Source organism: Amblyomma americanum, chromosome 5 (genome assembly GCF_052857255.1).
Source record: "Amblyomma americanum isolate KBUSLIRL-KWMA chromosome 5, ASM5285725v1, whole genome shotgun sequence".
NCBI classification, from domain to species: domain Eukaryota; kingdom Metazoa; phylum Arthropoda; class Arachnida; order Ixodida; family Ixodidae; genus Amblyomma; species Amblyomma americanum.
The window spans coordinates 59,091,568-59,113,230 of NC_135501.1; the positions used below are offsets into that span (position 1 = coordinate 59,091,568).

At 46.7% G+C, this 21,663-nt stretch overlaps 1 protein-coding gene across 1 annotated transcript in view; it reads right to left on the reverse strand.

Annotated features, from left to right (window-relative positions):
- The window catches only part of LOC144132481 (uncharacterized), a 39,136-nt gene extending 34,264 nt beyond the window's left edge, over nt 1–4,872 (reverse strand). The window contains exons 1-2 of the mRNA XM_077664923.1: nt 4,681–4,872; nt 1,355–1,502 (exon numbers count right to left, since the gene is read on the reverse strand). Of these exons, the coding sequence (XP_077521049.1) occupies nt 1,355–1,502; nt 4,681–4,771 (239 nt within the window). The 5' untranslated portion in view covers nt 4,772–4,872. The remainder of the gene's footprint in view (nt 1–1,354; nt 1,503–4,680) is intronic.
- Nucleotides 4,873–21,663: the final 16,791 nt, after the last annotated feature.

The window sequence follows — 21,663 nt, forward strand, 5'->3', positions numbered from 1 at the left end:
TGTTTCTTTTTTGTTTGCTTGCTTGTTTTAGTTTAGATGAGCCGTCGCGGTGGCTAAGTGGTTATGGCGTTAGGCTGCTGACCCGAAGGAGGCGGGTTCGATCCCGGACGCAGCGGTCGAATATCGATAGAGACGAAATCCTAGAGGCCCGTGTACTGTGCGATGTCAGCGCACGTTAAAGAACCCCAGGTGGTCGAAATTTCCGGGGCGCTCCACCACGGCGTCGCTCGTAGTCTGAGTAGCTTTGTGAAGTTAAACCCCAATAAAAGAAAACAGAAGAACCTTGGATGAATAGCAGGTATCTAAGCTAAATGTCACCAAGAATTGCTTTTAAAGACGTTTAGTGCTCCAGACTACTGAAAGCAAGTGAGTGGTGTTGGCAGTCGTGTGGCTTAGTGTGCAGTATTTTTTTCGTCCTGCAAATATAGTTAAATAATAAATACTAATTGGTCATTTATTTAATTATCACCCTCAATGAAGAAGTGTCTGACCGGAACATCACCCTAAAGTGCTCGCAAGAACGTACTGCTGGCATAGATTTGTTTACCAGCCTAAAAAGGAAGCCCGCCAAAGGGTTAGCAGGTTTCAGCGGATATCTTGCTGCCGCTCCAAACGCTAAGCTGCGATGGAGATGGTCGGAATAAGTACTCAACGAGCTCATCTTGGAACACTGAAATAGCCCCGCTCATGTTTTGACAGCTTTTGTATTCCGCGAGCTTTTATTTCATGCCAGTATAAAAATCTGTGGTACGATTTCTTTGTTGAAAACACTTAATACTGCTCTACAACACGATCTACAACTGCCGAATTGGCTCTTGTTACCAAAAGCGAATTTTAAGATGTTAGATAATTATTTCAGGATATTAGTCTAGCGTAGAATATTGCCTACCTTTTAAAAAGTGGCAGCAATATTTGAGACACCTTGTATAATAAGCAATGCTTTCTCATTAAGTCGCCATTCGAAAGACGGCTAGCGTTACTCCTATTCGTCATCAGTCCACCCTGCACAAACATTAGAGACTTAAAAAGTGGGATTTCATCATCATATAAAAATCGCCAAAAAATATAACACCATGTAACTTTCGTAATATTGCCATGCTGCTAGACAGACGCGGAATGGGAGGATAATTCATTTCATAAAAATTTTGACGCCTAATTTTCAAAACTAAATATATAAACCATCATTTGGTGGGTTTTCTGCTTCCGTCCTGGATAGCTTTCATCATTTATGCGGACCACATGCTCGAAATCTTTTATGCAAGCATTTTCGTCAACCATTCCATCGCCTAATGTGTAGGGTAGCCGGAGTCGAAGGATTGTTTACTGTGCCCAAGTTCAAAAAAGTAACTGCTACCTGCACGCCTCCCCGAAGGCTTGCTCGTTGAATTCAGCAGTGTCATTCCACTGCAGTTGTGGCCTGTGGAAGACCATAGAGTACGCCATGTAGCAACGGGCAACTCCATGTTCAGTACATTCTGTCAGCTGGGGATGGTCTTCAATATCTGCAACAATTTTGTCACAGGAACAGCAATATAGGCCGCGACATATTTAATGTGGACACATGCAGGAGTGTGCGCGTTAGCGTGTGTGTGTGCGCGCGTATGCATGCGTACACACCCTTAGGTTGAAAGGTTTATTCTGTTTTCTTTCTTAATTTGCACATTCCGCGTTTGGCACGGGCCAAATTTGGCATATAAAATTTCTTTTTCATTTATTTATTTTTTAACATACTGTTAGTCCCACTGGGACATTGCAGGAGTGAATTATAAGCAACGCAATACAAATTAACAGACAGTAATGCAAAGGCCAGCGATAAGGTTTAAAGAAACAAGATATTGAGGTATCATAAACGCTCACATCAAGTGCGGCATATTTGACGGAAGATAGTCGGCAACTCTGGTCTTCAAAGCATGCGTTCAAACATATCCCAAGCACCACAGTTAATTGGCCTAACATTGGAGCCGTATTGCCAAAGTCCGGCTCAACAAAGGACAAAGATGGAACCATCCTGTTGCATTCCTTCATACTGTAATACAGCAGGTACACATCGAGCGGACAACAAAACGAAACCAATGCAGACTGAACACGATCATAAGGTCTAGCTTGTTGACAGGACTTATGAGGCTGAGACCTCAGCGAATCTTCCAAGTAATCCTGCGCAGTTATAGATTTACCTAGGCCATTCCATGATAATCAAAGCGTTTTTACAAGAAAGAAAAATGTTGAATATCCTTATGGGTTGTACAGCCCTATTTTGCGTCGGTTTGAACTTTGCACGGGTGTTAGGTCCATCTTGCACAACTTATTTATGCCCATTGCCGATGCCGGTTACAGAGAGAAACGTGAGAGGCCGTTCGTCTGGCGGATATCGCTGTCTGTCTATCACACTGAAAGATCATCATCTGAAAGACAAGAATATTGACGAATGGTGAGGAATATTATGCGCGCACATAAAACGCGCCATTTCTTGGAAAGAAAACAGTTATAAAAATAGAAATCTAGCTGCAAACAAGGAATTCACGATATTTTTGCTGTTAAGCTATCTTCATCTGTGCGCTGTTAGAATAAAAAATGTTGTTAGATGTCTGATAGAATCAAAAATTGTTTATGCCGCCGCGGAGGATAAGCGGTTATGGTGCACGGCAGCATACCTGAAATGCCTGGGCCGCGGTTATCGTATTTTTATAGAGGGGAAACGCAAGAGATCCGTGTACTGTGCGATGCAAGTGCACGTTAAAGAATCCCAGGAGGCCGAAATTTTCCGGAGTCCACTCTTACGGCATCCCGCGATGCCTGTGTCACTTGGGGACGTAAACCCCACAAACCGAAAAAACTGTATGTTCTCTTTAAAATAGTGGAGTGTACAGCCATCGTCTAAAGTTCAGAGCTCGTTTGGTTTCCTTCTGGGCTATGCTCTGTGGCTTGTTACGCAGCAACAGCATTCCATATCTCTTGGAAGTGAATGTCACTCTCATTGTCTTCCCTCGGAAAAAATAGTACCCCTATGCATAAAAGAGCCAAGATTTAAGGCTTAGAAGTATATTCCTACTTCTCGTACGTAGAAATCGCAAAACTTTGAACGCGCATACCGACTAGATAACACCGTCTGTACACAGATCACCACCAGGAAAAGGCATGCTCTGGTTAGGCCCACTGAGAGATTCTCAGTAACTACTCAAAGATGGCACACTACTTCCCTTCCACTCCACCAAAAAAATGGATAACAGTATGCACACGCTCCACAGAAGTTTTCCATCAACTCAGCAATCTGCATCTTAACAATTGGTTTTCCCACGTGCGCCGCGCTTTTCTGAAGGCTGCCCGAATTTCCTTTGCACCCAGAAGTGTTTGTAGTAAGGTGCCTAGGACCGCACAGAGTACCTGGGAATGAGCTCGCTCACGAAGTTGCCATCAGTGCTGCATTCAATCCCCCGAAAGTAACTTTCGAACTCATCCACCTGTACTTCCGGTGCATATTTATATTGATCCAGGCTCCAAACGACGCCTCCTTTAACCTAATTGCAAGCTCCCGTTCGAGAGGGCATGCCATCGATCCTCGACACGACCCCACCCATGATAGGTCCAGCAACCTAGGTTGCCTTCAACAGGCTACAAGCGTTAACTGCACTAACAGAGGACCTCATTTACAAAGAGGGATGTCATTTCCGCACCCTTCAGCACCTTCTAAAGGACCAAACTAATCCTGAACCACAGCCCGCCCAATGCTTCCGGTGCCGTCAGAGCGGAGCGGATGTCGAATTGATCTTCGCCACAGATCAGACACGCACACCGACCAACCTGTAGCACTTCGTATCGCAATAGGAGCTCCATCTACTGACATGAGTGCCATATGTGCGTATGTGCGCCACAATGAATGAGGTGTGAGACCGGATGCGACAATTCTCCGCCTATAATGGCGGTGCGCCTCAACAGAACTGTCCTAATTACGACCACTAAACCATTTACCCCTTCCGCTCCTGAAATTCATAAAGGACTCGGGGTTGAGTTCCTGACAGCTGTAGGCTTTAAGTGTGCGCCGTCTGTCCCCTTGTCATAGTGGTCGATGGAGAGTGAAAAAGTCAATTCGCTGCCGCTCTTTCTTACCTTCTTCTCCCCTATGTTCCCCTCCTCATGTGTAGGGTAGCTATACGGAGTATCGTCTGGTTAACCTCCCTGCTTTTCCATGCTTCAGTTTCTCTCTTGTACCCCTTCCCCTTTTCATTCATTCATTCATTCATTCATTCATTCATTCATTCATTCATTCATTCATTCATTCATTCATTCATTCATTCATTATCTCTCTCTTCTCTTTACGGTAACCTTCCTCATACTTGACGCTCTTTCAATCTAGGACATGCACGCACTCAACAGCCTCTCATTTTGACTTCCGGGTGGTTGCCGTATTATCTGCCCCTCAGTTGTCACTACTATGAAAACCTCGACACTCAGACAAAGAAAATGCAATTAAAATCTACGCTGTGAAATTCAGCCACGAGGAGAATTCGACAAAGCACCAGCGTCAACAGAGCAGCTGGATTTGCCGACGTCGTAGCTTGGACCACACTGCACTTGTCGCTATCGCGTTTTATGAGGCGTCCTCTAATGTCCTACACTTTCCTACCTCTTACTGCCTATTCTCGGAGAAGAGATAGGCTACAAGTTTTTTTTTCAAGTACTCACTGTTTTCAGAAGCGAAGACACCGTGGAACCTTAGCACAAACGTAGCAGTGAATGCTAACGCTCCTAAAGCAACCAAGCATGGCATTGGCATGCTTGTCTAGTGAACGGACCAGTGTCCACTGCCTTCGACACTAAAAAGTACGCACTGCGCGGCACCATAGCTAGAATAACACAGTACGCGTAGGATCTTTGTGCACCTCCAAGCCTGATCGCTTTATCGTTAACGCCACACGCCGCTTCCCGCTGACGCCCCCATCCGCTTGCCAGAGTGTGCTAATTGCACTTCAGCGGATGCCTGGCTCCGCAAAGCAGCAAGCACCAGTTACCGGTCATAGAACTCCACGTGCTAACTGTGCGTCAGTGTTGAAGGGGCCGGCTTCCTTATACAGTTATGCCCATATTTTAAAACAAAAGAAGCCACCAAAGTGAGTGAGAATATGTACACAAAAAGAGCACAAACTACCCATGACGATGTTAGAACTGAGCTTGCTTTAATCACTGAAAGAAAAAACTCTGTACCCGAGCCAGGGCTCTGCGTAGATTTAAATGCATAGAAGCAGTAAAAAACTCATGTCTCAAACAATATTACAATGAAATTCAATTATACAGTGTTTACTTTTGCTATGATCTACTATGATCTCTGTTATCCTTTTATCCTTTTATCTGAGTTTTTGAGATCAACGCAGCCAGTCATACCAAGCCACCTATCGAAGCTGGACGCAACCTTTCAAGCCCACGTCAGCTACCTCTCCTCAATGCTCAACACCGCAGCATTCCTTTCTGCTGAGCTGCCTTTTTATTTGCGCAGTTTTGCATGACAGTCGGTTAATCATCTTTAGCGGCCATCATGTCTATAAAACATTCACCCTCCCCATCCTAACACCCTTCCCACTTCACGCCCACCTCCCCCCTCACCAGGCCTACCTCCTCGGAGTGAAGGCCTGAGTTGAACCCCACCATTGATACACGCTTTGCCGAGACGAAGGCCAGCCCTCTGGTCGAATCGTTGACAAGCACCCTGAGGCTTTCCCCTCTATTGTTCACATTGAGCGGCGCCTTTTTATCGTTTATAGTCTAGAAGCTACAGCCAAAGGATAATGATATTTTAGATCAGTTACAATTCATATAAGACAGGCCTTCGGCTCCAGAACATTAAGTGGCTGCAGGCGCTTAAGACGGCGACGAACGCTGAACGCTCGGATACTCGAAGTGGGACTCTGCGTTCGGGGAGCTAGGACGTTCGAGTGTGTGTGGGCATGAGGGCTCTTCAGGTCTTCTCTTCAGAAGTTCTCCGAAGGTCGACCGACGCGGACTCCCTTCTTTCTTCTTCGTTGAGGCCGTTCCACGTGTTGGGGTTTTGGCCAGGTGTTTTTTATTGTTGTACCGATATCTAGGAGCAATGTCTCCTTAGGCCTTGTGCAATGTATTTAGCTTCCATGGGTGGGGGTCCGGCTCCCTGGTTCGCCAGCCTGCCGGCCCAAAGCTTGCCCTTGGATTCTTTCAGTCGAAATGGCGTCAGTGACATCCCAGTAGCGCTTGTACCCTTTGGAGACGGGGCAATAAAATTGAAAAATTCTAAAATGATCCAGGAGAAGCTGAAGGCTGTTACCAGCCGCCGCCTAGAAATATCTAAAGTGCGCCCTTTCGGCCGTAGGGCATTCTGTTCCGATCCTCGGATGTGCAGTGCGTGTCAGAGTTGCTGCGCCTCACATCCTTCGCGTCATTTCCAGGAAAGCCTTTTATTCCAGAGCAACTTGCATGTTCAAAAGGGATCATCCTTGGCGTGGACCAATCGGCTTCTCCTCAGGAATTACTTGACGACTTTCAGGACGCCGATGTTGGCGTGTTATCAGTTTACCGCTGCTCCAGAGATGCTAATGGCTCCGGTGTGCTGACAGAGTCTGTGATTGCAACAATTGCAGCATCTTCATGCCCGTCTGAGCTAAAGGTTTGGCCCATAGTGTACCGAGTCGACCCGCTACATCCTCGACCGTTGCACTGCAAGAATTGCTGGCGCTTCGGTTATAGCAGCAAAGCTTGCAAATCTGCGACGCGTTGCCGAGTGTGCGGGGAAAACCATTCCGTAGACCACTGTGCATCTTAAAGTCCCATTTGTACTCTATGTGGCGACAGTCATTCGGCTGATGATGCTGGCTGTCCCAAGCGTTCAGAAGAACAGAATGTTCTGGACATCATTCAACAGAGGTGTTCTAGGGCGGATGCTTATGCACAACTAGACAGAAAGAAGCACTCTTATGCGGGCATGACAAAATTAGCTGGTTCTGAGGCAGAAGCGTTGCTGACAAAGTCCGTGGTGTCAGTGGTCGAGAAGGCGCTTGCAGGTGTTGTGGACCGTATGCTGACTAGATTCCCTGAAGCTCTGTCCCAGGTTATTGGAAATCAGGTTGCTCATACAACTGTTGACATTACTGTTCCATCAACCAGTTCTCATAGCCTCTCTGATGTCTCTCCCATGGCTCCTACGCCTGCTGAATCCTCGTCTGTGCGTGTACATGGTACCGGGGATACCAGCCTTTCTACCGTTTGCACTACGAACGTCGAGATGGGGAATCCTTCCCAGAAGCGTCGTGCTGCTTCCTCTCCTTCGAAGTCTGCCCTCCCAAGCAACCAAAGCAAGAAAGGTTCCCCCAGTATTCCACATAAATCTGATGTGTTAAAGGAGGCGGTACAGCCTCTTTGCTTTTCTTTCTTTATTTTTTCTTACACATTTGCCCAAGAGAGGGCTGAGACTAAAGGCTTGGTATCGCCTGACGAGGCCTCAGCCACCTTGCCATGGCAAAGAGGCAAAAAATTTATACATATATACATACATATAACAGTGCGGCTGGGCGGCACACAAACAATATCATTGGTCAAAACACAAACACATACACAGCATACAAGATGCACAAATATACATCTGTAAAAGGAAACGGCACTCAACCAGAAAATTGCACTACAAATGTAGAATGGGTACAACATAAAAATGATAAGAGTTATGATACATATTTAACATAATACACTAAATCAGAGATTTTTCCTCATTTTTCCCCTTTCCCCTTCCGCTTCAAGCACAGAAAGAAAATATGTCCATGAACAAATATCCGCACATATACGAACAGTGCAGGCATCGGAATTAAGAAAAATAGGAGATGGCAAAGGGAACATGATTAATTGCAAAAGAGACAAAACATCTATACACTACACCTCCACGGAAAAGATATTAGTGAGAAGAGTAGACAACATCACTGAACAAAAGAGCTCTCTTACAATCCTTTTTAAAGGCAGGGAAGGGTTTACTGTAATTAACGGGAATGTCTCTTCTATTGAGCGTTATGGTAACCTGAAAGGGTAGTGCTTGCCGGCCATAGTTTGTTCTAACTATTGGCATTCTTATTTTCGGATCTCTGATGCCGTACGGGCTTACACTCTCCGTAGGTACGTTATGCAGTCTGTTCTTATGTATCCATTGTAGCAGCTTGAAGCAGTATACCTGGTCTGCCGTCAGAATATTGTACTTACTAAAAAGTGGGTGAGTTCTTAGTTTCCGTTTATCCTCATAGTAAGTTTCGCATATCCGTAGCACTTTCTTCTGCAAATTAATTTGTTATAATTTGAGTCAGTTGTTGTGCCCCAAACTAGTATACTATAGCTTATTGTAGAGTAGAGCAGAGAACAATATAATGTCAGCTTCAACCAAGATGGAATTAAGTGTTCAATTCGGTAGAGGCAGCCTGTAAACCGTGATAATTCGGACTTAAGGCTATCTACGTGGGTGTTCCATGAGAGATCACCACTGAACCATACCCCCAAGAACTTTTGCTCGGTAACCTCCGCCAGCGGGTTGCCGTCGTACCTGATGTTGATGGGACTGTCATCTCGCATGCTTGTGTGTTTGAAAATTACGTATTTAGATTTTGCTATATTTAGGCTTATATGATTGGCTTGCAGCCACGTAGATAGATTTAGTAAGTTTTCGTTTACAGATTTTTCTAAGCATGCTTTTGTTGCTCCCGTAAAGAATATATTAGTGTCATCTGCGTACATGATTAATTGAGGAGATCCTGGTATCATAGTTATATCGTTCACGTATATACGAAATAGTATAGGCCCCAGAATGAATCCTTGAGGGACGCCGTGCTGTAACTCCATTTTACTAGACATACAGTTGTTTATAATTACATACTGGGACCTACCCTTCAGATATGTTTCAAGTAGTCTGAGCGCTACACCCCTAATCCCACAGATCTCTAGCTTCGTTAATAATATATCGTGTTGTACAGTATCAAACGCTTTCCTGAGATCAATAAATAGACCCAGTGTTAGGAGCTTTTTTTCTATGTTTTCAATAATTTTATCTTTTATATGCAGAAGAGCCTGTTCTGTAGATTTTTTTGCCTGAAAGCCATACTGAGCGTCAGCTATTATTCCAAGTTTCTGAAAAAAAAAACTAGTGGGTCTGTCATTGACAACGCGCTCAAATATTTTAGAGAAAATAGTCAAGACGGAAATTGGCCTATAGTTATTAATATTGGCTGCACCGCCACCTTTATACACGGGAACTACTTTTGCTATCTTTAGATCTGCAGGAAAATCTCCAGTAAGAAGCATCAGATTAACTATATATGACAATACGTGACTTTTGTGGCTTGCGATATGTCTAATTGGCAAAGCTTTTATCCCGTCATCTCCAGATGCTACATCGTTTTTCAAACTCTTGATTATTCTGTAAATTTCTGATGGAGTGCTAGGAGAAAGCGAGATGGAGCCTATTGGATCATTGGTATGTGTCGGCTCGTACGTACTAGCAAGTGGACCAGTATACTTTCCAAAGCTCATGAAACTAAGATTCATTTCTTCCGCAAGCTGCGCATCAGGGAGACGATCCCCATTCACAGTAATAACTGTTACGCAGGGATTCGGTCGTTTTCTGTTCATTAAATTATTAACCATCTCCCATAGCCTTTTATTGTCATTTAGAACCCGAAGAATTTCAGCCTGAAAATACTCAATTTTCGCTTTATTCAGGTCTGAGTTCAATTTGTTCCTCAAGGTAACAGTGGCGGGGTTAAAAGTAATACAGTGGATTTGCCGTTCAGTTGTATCTTCTTTTCAAGATTTACAGCACCTTGTCTCACAATTCGACCCAGATATAATGTTATTCCAGGAAACTTGGCTTACTACTATTAGGTCATTCTCTCTAAAAATTTCCGGATATTCCGAGCCGATTGCAATTGCGGCCGGGGTCGTGGCTTGTTAACATTAATTTCTTCTAAATTTGTTCATCGGGCGCATGTATCACACCACATTCAAAGACCTGACTTCGAACTGTTGGCTGTTGATATCGCAATTCCACAGTGTGCTCCCCTTACCGTTGCTAATGTTAAGTTCATTTAAATGTTCTTTTACGGTCTAACAATAGAGTGGTTATTGCTGGTGATTTCAATTCCCATCACGTAATTTGGTGTTTTCGTACTGGTGCATGTGGAGAGCTTCTTTGGTCATGGATGTCGGCAAGGAACGTGCGTTGCTGTAACAGTCCAGGAGTTACTTTCTTGCATTCCGACTCTCGGTCTGTCATTGACTTAACATTGGCTGTGAACAGGGCGTAGGTTTCTTCGTGGTCTACAGTGGATTGTGGTACTTCCAGTGACCACTTTCCGATATCTTTCACAATAGCAGCTTCTCCCCTAAGGGCAACTGCTTCTCCACAAAAATTCGTAAACCACACACTTTTAAAAAACTTGCGCAATCCTCTTTCTCCTCCATTGCATCATCTGATAACTTGGATGGCGCTAACCAAGTTCTCTGTTCCGTGTTAGGGGCCTCTGAGCGGTCCGTGTTGACGGTGCAGTCTACGGTCAAGAACAAACAGCCCTTCCTGTGGTGGAATGATAACTGTGAGAGAGCATATCGACTTAGAAAAGCTGCGTGGAAAATCCTCTCACATAACCACTGCCCGCGGAATTGGATAAATTACAAATTTTTCGAGGCTTCATTTAAAAGGACCATTGGTAAGGCGAAGGAGGAGTACAGTGCGAATTTGAACAGTTATCTATCAAGCCCTAGTAAACGCAAAGCTTTGTACCGATTCATGGCACGCAACCATAAAACGCCATGCTCTCATGTTACACAGTCAGTGGTGTTAACACCTGAGGATGCAAAAAAAAAAAACAACTTCACCAGATAGCACAAGGCCTTGCTCTGCGCTTTCAAGCGCGGTTGGTGGTTACTTTCGTACTGCCTCCTCCACGCGCAGACTTCACTGTGGTTACACCCTATGAATTATTTTCCGTTGTTACTTGCCTCAAACCTGCAGCTCCCGGATGCGATGGGATCTCTATCTGTATGTTGAAGTCTCTTGTGGGAGAATTTACCTCGGATGTATTGCATATGGTCAATGTGTCCCTGGAGAGAGCTTGGCTCCCTCCTGAATGGAAAATTGCGAAAATAAACTTACTTATAAAAAATCAAAAAAGGGTTTTGTAATTGATAACATTCGGCCGATTTCCCTCTTGTCTAATTTAGTTAAACTTATTCAACGCATGGTGCACCGCCGTCTTACAGATCACGTTTTTGCAATACAGGAATTCAGTGCTTCTCAGATAAGGTATAGGGGGGGGGGTGCTCGATTTGGACCGCACATTTAGATTTGGAAATCAGAATTAGGATTGCAATGGAGAAGAAAGAGGTCGCGGCTTTAGTCACTTTGGATATCGCTAAAGCATATGACAGCGTAGAGCCTTCGATACTATTGAACAAGCTTGACGAAATTCGGCTGCCTTTTTACATTCCTGCATGGGTTCAGGAATTCCTAAAAGATAGGCGTTTCTCCTGTTCTGACGATTCCTTTACTTCCGAAACTTTTTCACAGTCTAGAGGTTTGCCTCAGGGTTCGGTACTGTCTCCATTACTTTTTAATATACTTGTGCGAGACATACCGATTCATGGTGACGTCAAAGTCTATGTCTATGCGGACGACATCGCCTTTTTTGCTTCTGCTAGAGACATTCACTCATTTTACCAACTTTTGCAGGCCTACCTCAATGCACTGGAAGTGTGGCTGGGCAAGTTACATTTATTTTTCAATGTGAACAAATCTTCTGTTCTCATTTTTCCTCCAGCGTCCACTCTTTATATATTTCTACAGTATTGCGGCGACCAAATCCCGCAAGTTGAGTCCTCAAAGTACCTAGGGTCGGGTTTACGACCCTCATCTAGACTGCCGACCTCATATCAGAAGTATAGTCTTAAAAGGTGAGAGAGCTCTCGGTCGCCTTATGCGAATCAGCAACAAGAAATTTGGTATGCGTAGCGACACTATTATTTCTCTATAAGACTTACGTAAGAGCAATTTTGGAGTTCGGTTGCGTTCTGTCCTCCGATTGCCCTGTATACAAAATTCAACCTCTGGTTATTTTGGAGAGGCGCGCTCTACGGATTTTCCTGGGTTTCCTAAAATCAGTGGCGAATTGTGTCCTCTAATTGGAAGTTCGCATACGGAACTTGAACTCTCACTTCCAGCTTCTCACAGTGCGCACCTTCTTACGGGGACTTGAGCCAATGCCTGGAGTGGCTCCTCCATTTTTTTGACTAACTCAGCTTTTTTTCTAGATTAACATTGGTCGCTTTACAAAGTGCCCCAATTTCTGTTTACTGAGTACCTTTTGTCTAGAATTGCAGTCTCGCTTAGGCCTGTGCAATTCGTCAGCAGTTTGCAGGCTGCACCAGCTGTTTGCTTCAATCATATGCTGCCGCTATATGCAAAGCACTTATCTGCCAACGTGCCAAACGGTCTCTTGCAGGAATATCTGTTTCAGTATCCGAGCCATGCGGCAATTTTCACAAATGCCTCTCAACAAGGCGAAAATGCAGCAGTAAATGTTTATTCCCACACACTAGATTGCAGTTATTTTCTGCGGGTCATTGATTATACATCCAATATCGCTGCTCAATTTTTCGCTATTGGTTTGGCCCTTCAAAAAGTTCCCAGCAATTTATCTCATGTTATTATTCTCTCGGACTGCCTCTGAATCTTGGCTGCACGAGAAAGTTCGCATACTACTCTCCTGTACCGATCCCTAATGTACTTTGTGCCACGTCATGTCCTAGAGGTGCGCTTTGAGTGGATCCCAGGGCACTGTGGCATTACTTCAAATTCGTTGGCCGATTTCTTAGCGAAATCAGCCATCAATGGCCCTGTTGCCCATCTCGTTCCAAACCTCACCCTTCTGACCACGTCTCGTTATGAATGTTAACAAATACGCCATTACCTGAGCCATGAGCCCATCCTTGGTACAGAGGATTTCGAACTTTTGAAATTCCCATGGAACATACGTTCCTGTGGATCAAAACAATGTGAAGTTTCAATTACGTTGTTGCAGTGCAGGATTCCTCGCCTTAATCTAAATTTATGCCGTTCTGGGTTCACGCCGTCGGATCTATGTGCGTCATGCGGGGACGTTGAAACGATAGATCATTTCATCCTCTACTGCCGGCGGTTTGCACGGCAGAGAATGCAGTTTTAGGAAAATCCTCTCGCTCACTTAGGGCTGCCGTTTACTCTTCCCGTCCTCCTCTCTTTCGGTGCAACCGTCAAAGGGCATGCCATTTGGCAGGTGTGTCAGCTTCTTCACAAGTATATCATTGAAACCGGGAGGTTTTTGTGTTAACCTCTCGATGCCTTTTATTTCCTTTCAAAATTATTTTCTTTCTGATTAATTCTTAAAATTTAGTTTTCAAACTCTCACCGCTTTGTTTCCCTGAATTCCATTCTGATTTCCTCAAGCTCTTTCAAAATTCGCGATTTTCGTTTTCCCTCAGAGTCTTCTCAATTTATGAGCCACTTGAGATAAACCTTGATGCGATTTTCCCTGTTTGAATCTGCGCCAAACCCTATCCAATCCCCCACCGTGGGTATGTGCCATAGTATTTGATGGCACACTAACAACCACAACAACATACTCGAGCGTGATCTGCAAAAGAACCGTGGTCAATACCTCACCGCGGGTATGTGCTATCGCTTTTGAGGCAACAACACTCGAGCGTTCTCCCCACTGACCGCTGCCGCTGGTCTTGATCTGGACTTTACCGCTGGTTGTTCACGACGCAGCGCCTTGTGAGACGTTCCTTATTACAGGTGGTGGAGGTGTCAACGATCCCCCCGCCCTAGAGCTTCTCAGCCAAGCATTGTTCATTACACTAATAATAATGTAATTATCTAACGATAACGCCCCGAATGTCCGCTACAAAGATTAAACAGCAATCAAGCACCTAGGTTCTAAAATTAAATTTTAATTAGCAGATTTTAGTTACTTACACTTGTTTTATGACGTCCGCCAATGCTGACGTTATGACCGCGTAAGAATAGTCATTTTCACTGGAAAAGTGTATTTTATAAAATTAGTCTTGCCACCAACAACCTGCATATGTAAGCATGTGTGCGTGCGTTTGTGTGTGTGTGTTTCCTATAGGGGAATTTCCTATACCCCTTGCATTTTCTTTTGTCACATCATTGGCAGCATGTATAAACTCTACTATCGAACAGACCTTCCACAAAAAAGCTCGTTACTTTGGTTACTGCGGTTTGCCGTTCGTCGTATTGTATTAGAAGTTACTTCAGAAAATCATTTATAAAGAAAGGAGAGCGTGACCTGATGGGACCAGCCACGTAGCCAAGAGAATAAATTTTTTTTAATACTGAGGGAACAGAGTATTTGTCGCTAATTCATGCGTGAACAAAATAATTTGTCTGGTGCGCATTGGAGTCAAGCCCATCACTATAATGACTCAAAAAAGGAATTTTAATTCATACTCAGCAACCCTTTAATACCATGTGGTTGTATATAAAGTTATATAAAAAAGCGGCCAAGCAAATAAAAAGTCAAGAACAAAAACAGAAACCTTCGTATTCTATACTTATAATGGTGCAGGAAAGAAACAAGTAACAGAGCTTCAGTTCACTGTGGTTTTGTATGCAACTTCTTTACTACCAATGCCAGTTACACATAAGTACCTGGTACTTAGCATGCACGCACCGTGAAAACTAAACAAACAACTTACAATTAAACAAAGAAAAAATGAAAAACAGTGCACTCATATAAGAATATTCGACTCTCAAAAGGGGCACCTTAGCGATGTATGCACTGCTACAAATAAGCATTACCGTGAGCGGTCCTACCTCTTTATGTTAGTGTCATACTATAATCACAGAAAGGACGCTATATGTGACGGTGTTTTTTTCTTATTCAGCCAATTCTACTTTTGGATTGCGTTTCAATATTATTTTTGTCACGCTGTAATCCAAAGTCTCCTTAGTTTTTGCCATAGATACCGAAATAATATCGTCAACGCTAACTGGAGCTCAATGAATTGACATCAGGGCTAACCCGTTAAAGCGCTCTACACCTTTTCGATTCCGAAGGTATGTTTTAACCATCTTCAATGTAGAGAAACTGAGTTCTGCACCGGTGGCAGTCACTGGCCCCGTCGCTAAAATCTCGAACAGCGTATGAACATTCAAAAATAGGTCCTTGTCGCCGTTCACTAACGCGTCAGTGGCGGTTGCTTTCCATTTTGCTTTCCACATTTGGCAAACCACCCTCCCTTTACCGCAGGGATGTGAGTTGTCTGCACGCCTCGTATATAAAATTGAAAAGACGGCTGCACGGACACAAAGCTCCCTTTAGAGACGTGTGTTCGCAGAACCAACTGAAAACTGCCTAAAGCTGCTCGTTGGTTTTCAAAGCAGCGAACAAGGGAAGCTCTGAAATTATTGTTGTAAGGAATAAACGTCGCTCGCCTATACTATTCTTCAGTTGAAGTCGAAGAGTAATTAGCCCGATGCTTCCGAGTGCAAGCCACTCGCAGCATTTCCGAGCGTACGCCAAAATCAGCCGCTGTCTTTTGACATACAGATATTTTGTAACTCCTCAGATTTAGCAGCAATTTTAGGAGCGATATCTCTTACTCATCGTGTTTCGAGATTTCGTTCGGTCTGCTACACCCCTATGATCACAGCGCAGACGTGGCTGCGAAGCGCACGGCCATGGCGGGTGTAGCGCCTCCCATTCGAGGTTATTTTAGGAGCAGATTTCACCTTCAGTTCTGCACCTTCAGTTCTTCAGTGGTGCTTCGCAGCAAAAGGGAAAATCCGAAGACAAGGGACACGAAGCCAGAACTCCCTCGCGAGAAAACAGCTGCATCCGAGGGAAATTCAAAGAACGCCGACGGAAGCGACGGGGTTCTTAATTGGCAGCGACACAAAGGGTCGCCACTAGGTCAACACCGCGGCCTACTCAGCAAGTTCTAGCCAGTGAGCGGATCCTCTCTCCAAGCCCGGAGGCGCCGGCCAAGATGCACATGTGGGGTCGGGGCGTGGACAGTGCCAGGCAAGGGCGAGGGGAGAAAGAGGTTCGGTGTGTGCGTGAGTGTGTTAAAAAAGCAGTCGACGGAGCGGCCAGTGCACAACGAAAAGGCGTCGGGAGACGACGTGTGTAATCTTGTCTGTTGAATATACCCACTGCCATCGTTCTTCAGTCTTCTCCACGTGTGCTTTATCCTTTGTTATTCAGACCCAAAAGCTTAAAGTGAGTTAAGTTAATATTATCATTATCACTGCTGTTTTCTGGGAGCTAACGGCCCGATTAGCGGTCGCTTCCAAGCCTTAACGAATAGCTGCGAATAGCTGTCAATTGTAGGGATTGATATAGCGGTGCTTTAGAAATTCGTGCATGGTGCCGGTCGTCGGAAATAAATAAGTGACGGTTCGATTCCGGCAAAAACGCAGTATCGTGCGAACGCTTCGAAATTATGACGGTGCATCCACATATATAGACTTTCCGACCTTATTTTCAGGGTGGGCCAAGTCGGTTCTGACTCATCCAAAGGCCGGCCCGGCCATGTCACCAGCCAACTACCGCCTGCCAGAGGAATGCTTGTGAGGAGGACCGTTATGTAGCTGTCCAAGTTGGGGGGAGCGACACAGATATTAAGATCAGCTTTAAAACCAAGCTGCATGGACATTCCTGGATGGCGTATAAGAGTAGCACCTCTGACTCGGGTCCTGCTGTATTCGATTTCCATCTCAGTGTTGGTAGCCCGAGATGGCAGCCCCGGCCAATTCCTGCCAGGAGGCTTCAGACACACATCCGCCAAATCCGGTTTCCGATGAGTTAGAATTCCATTACAAAATTGGCAGCCCGAGTTTGCAGCATCTGCCACTGGCTTAAATGACGGCGAGGAAAAATTTTGTAGACCTGATTAGACCTACTGACAGAGTGCTTTCGCATCTAAATTTCGGGGGCGGGGGGGGGGGGGGGGGCGCCTTCGCTACGTGCCTGGAAGGGACCATATTTTTTCGCAACACAGTCAAGCCGACATATAACAACCGCAGATAACACAAACGCTCCCTTATTACTGACAATACCTGTGCTACCATAAAACTTTGCACTAGAGCGATTGCAGTTCATCCTATTTACAGCGAACAATGCAGGCTGCACTACTCGATTATTATACCAAACGATTCGGCGCTGTAAACTCTTACCAACGGTTGCAAAATAAGCGTCTGTGGCTACGTGCCTGCTTTTAGGTCTGTGTTTTCGCTTTTCGCTGTCTTCGCGCGTGTGACGTGGGTTGGACAGTGCCCTCCGTGAGACCGAACGCTGACGACGCCCCTGCGGAGAAATTCCCGGCACGGTGGGCGCATTCTTAAGTGAGAAAACCCAACTGGAACCCTCAGGGGCAAGCTAGGCTTAGCTCGGCGCTGCCGAGCGAGGCCGCGCTACGCGTCTGCATGGATTCTGCGTTGTCGACGACAGCTACGCGGATGCCCGCTGTGATGCCATCTGACGCAGCCTCCACGTCCACGCAATCGTCAGCGCCTCTGGGCTTCCAGCCTGCGCCGTCTTCTGATGCTACGACTTTGGCCTGTGACATGGACTGCTCTACCGCCTCCGTGCCCGTGGCACTCCCTCAAGACACTGCGCCCGTCGCGCCAGTTCAGTATTCCCACCAAGGGCCGTCACCAGCGTCTGAGCCTCCTCCTCAGATGCCTCCCGTGAGTCAAGGCCATCTTCCGCCTGCTGCGAACTCGTTCCGCGTTACCATCAAGCCTGCATTGCGCTTTGATATGACTGCCATCCCTGCCTGGAATGTTCAAGCCACAATTGACCATGCTCTTGGCTCTTCGAACTACTGCGGGTCTGTTGTCCATCGCCCATCGAACACCATCCCGGTAAACTTGTCATCCTTGATGGACGCTGAGAAACTTTGCGCAGTTACGCGGATCCCCCTGGATGGCAGCAAGCATGTCCCGGTGCAAATATATTTTGCATCTGGTCCTGACACACTCCGCTGCATGGTTTATCATGTCGACAGCACGAGCCCTCCCGAGGAGGTGCGCGCGAATATTCGCTGCTCAACTCATGTTGTACTGCAAGCACGGCCTATGGGTCACCGGGGCTCATACCTGCTCATCCTGCAAGGGCCGTTGACTCTCCCGATGTACCTTACCTACTACGGTGCGATCGTAAAACCACAGTCCTTCCGACCTCGTCGTATTTTTTGCTATCACTGCCACAAAGAAGGACATATGCAAAATACCTGCCCTAATCCAGCAGCTGTGGCCGACATGAATGAACCAACAGTTCATTGTGCCCTGTGCAAAGCGCCGGACCATGACATTCGCTCCCACGCTTGTCCAAAGAAGAACCAAGCGAAGAAGTTTCACAAGTCGCCTGCAAAAATGGATGTTCCTACAAGTAATCGCTTTGCAGCTCTCGCATGTGACGACAACGACTTCCCTGAACTTCCTTTATCTGAGCCCGCTACTCGCCATACGTCTCCTCACCAGCGTACATATGCACAAGCGGCTCACCTTCCCGGATCAAATGGTACGCCAAAACGTCCAGTGCATCCATCACATGAGGATACCACAGATGAAGACACAGCTTTAGACAATGTAACCGCGGAGGCTCGCCGCCGACTATACGAACTCACCCAGCGCCGGGAACAGCGTTGTTCTCAAACATCTCGAAGAATTCTAATAACTCGGGAGCAATCATCAGAGGAATCACCTAGGGTAAGCACTGGACCACAATCAGGTGCCGACCACCTGTTCGCCGTGACTACCCCGACAGTGCATAAGATATTAGCGCTGATGAAGCAGGTGACATCCCTCATCGTGGAAGCTCTTCGGCCTCGTCATGGATAGCGCATCATCATCGGTGTTGGTGCAGTGGAACTGTCGAGGATTCGCTAATAAGGCCTTTGAAGTGAACATCCGCCTTCGCGACTGAAAGCTGAAGGCATGGGCGTTCCTACTGGAAGAGTATAAAGCTGTCCCACGCCTTTCAGGTTTCTGCGCATACCATTCACCCTCTATCCCTGATCGCCGTTGCACCGTCTCCTCCCTCAGCCCAGGTAAACCTGCAATTTATATTCATAGTTCAGTTCCTCACACACCGCTCGACCTTTCACTGTGGTGCAACACACGTCAAGAGGTTGGCGCCCTTCTCGTAAAACCTGCACGCAAACCCCTTATTCTAGTTTCTTTTTATAGTCGTCCTGGCTCCGCATCTCGCAATCTGGGATGGGTTCGTTTTGTACGTTCTACCAACTCGGGTATCCCTATTCTAGTTGGTGGTGACTTTTACGGCGCGCACACTGCGTGGAGTTACCCATCGCACTCCTCAAGTGGTGCACACATCCAAGGAAGCTTTTCGGATCATTCCTTTCAACTTTTAAACCACCCGAATACTTCTACCCGCCCACAAGGTGGTCCGTATTCACCTGATTTGACTTGGTGGTGTTGCATTTGGGTTGCAAGCCCCAAGGGTAGCGTTGGCCTGGCGGCCTGGGGCACAGCTGGAAACATCCGAAGGTCCCGGCAAAGGATGAGTCGACTGGCAACAGAACAACTTGTTTATTCTGGCATCGCAAAAGAGCAGCCGGTCAGGGCGACCACGTTACTCAAAGGGAGAAATCGAAGTCTCTCGTTGGCGTCCGGGGCAGCTCCCTTATATACCCTCGGAGTCGAGGGCAAGAAGGAACGGCTTGGGATGAGTCGCCCGATACGGCGACGCTCGAACATGTACAGACGTGACGGGCGCGTCCGCCGGGCCGGCGCCGGTCAGACCTCCTCGCCTCCCAGTTGGGGAGCTCCTCTCCCCGGCTGCCGCGCTTTGACAAGCGTGGGCACCAACATGCACACACACACACGCACACACGACGGCACGTGGCATTGAAACCTGCCTGGACGCGCTTGGCGAGAGGCGTTACGGCAGCACTGAACGGGCCCAAAATGACCGCCACTTTGAACGAAGCCGCGGCGTCCGTTGCAACCGCGCCGGCTATACCGCGCGTCGTAGGCGAGACGTAACAGACCGCCCCGCCGGGAGAAGGAGATCCCGATGGTCAGGGGACTGCATCCGCTGTCCAGAGGGATGTCGCTCGATGATGCTCATAATCGAAACCGGTCGTCCCTCGACGTTGCTTGAGCGCCGCGCACAGAGAAGGCCTCGTTCTCATGTTCAGGATCACACAGGACACTGCAAAGTGACTTCGGGAGAGTTGCCATTTTTGTGCTCGTTCCCAGCAAGCGTTAGAACTACGCCGAAACGCAACCGCTCAGTCAGCAAGCACGAGACAACCCTCACTAAGCTCTGCCAGGCTCTTTCCCCTTTTATACTACTGCCTAGTTCCTTACAGTAGTCAAGCAGCACTCAGAACGCGTCCACAAATTGGAAAATTGCACTAGAAAGCACATAATCACTTAGAAACACTAAACAAAAGCAATATGTTAAAAATCCTGCCTCAGGAAGAAAACATCAGTAACAAACAACTTTGAGGCGGATTCCTACGTTAGGGGCTTCGACTTAAGCCGTCGGCGTTACCGTTGAGACTCCCCTTTTTGTAACGCACCTCAAAGGAATATTGTTGCAAAGCGAGGCTCCAGCGCAGGAGGCGGCCATTTTTGGGAGAGATGGTCTGCAGCCATTGGAGAGGGCAGTGATCCGTCTCAATGATAAACCTCGAGCCGGCTAGGTAGCATGACAATTTCTGAACGGCCCACACGAGACACGCACACTCTTTCTCGGTGGCGCTGTACGCCTGCTCACGACAGGTCAGCTTACGACTAGCATACAGGACGGGGTGTTCCACTTCTCCATTTTCCCGTTGGCACAGTACAACGCCCATGCCTCGCTCACTAGCATCGCACTGAACAACGAACCCTTTTGTGTAGTCTGGCGATCGTAGCACAGGCTGGCTTGTTAGGGCGCTCTTTAGGGCGCTAAAAGCTCTTTCCTTTGTCTCGCTCCAGACGACTGTTTGGGGCTCTGTTTTTCTTAGAGCATCCGTCAGGGGAGCCGCGATATCGGAGTACCTGGGGATGTACCTCTGATAGTAGCCGGCGACACCTAAGAACGACCGAATATCGGTCTTCGTGCGCGGTTGCGGGAAGTCTCGCACAGCAGCCACCTTTATTTCAGAGGGGCGGCGACGACCCTGTCCAATCACGTGACCGAGGTAGACAACCTCGGCCTGTGCTAATTGGCACTTGGGAGCCTTGACTGTCAAGCCCGCTTCGCGCAAGCGGGTTAGCACTGCCCGCAAGTGTGCCATATGCTCAGACCAGGATGCGGAGAATATCGCTACGTCGTCTAAATACGCTAAAGCGAATTCTTCCTGTCCCCGCAACACTTTGTCCATGAGGCTTGAAAAGCAGTATGGCGCGTTCTTCAAACCAAAACTCAAAACTTTAGGACGGAATGTTCCCATTGGTGAAATGAACGCCGCATACCTACTAGCCTCTTCTGTAAGTGGAACCTGCCAATAACCCCTGACAAGATCTAGGGTGGAAATAAACTGAGCGCTACTAACTTTCTCAAGGCGCTCCTCGATGTTAGGGATCGGATAAATTTGATCCTTAGTGATGGAATTAAGTCTGCGGTAGTCGACGCAAGGACGAGGTTCCTTGCCCGG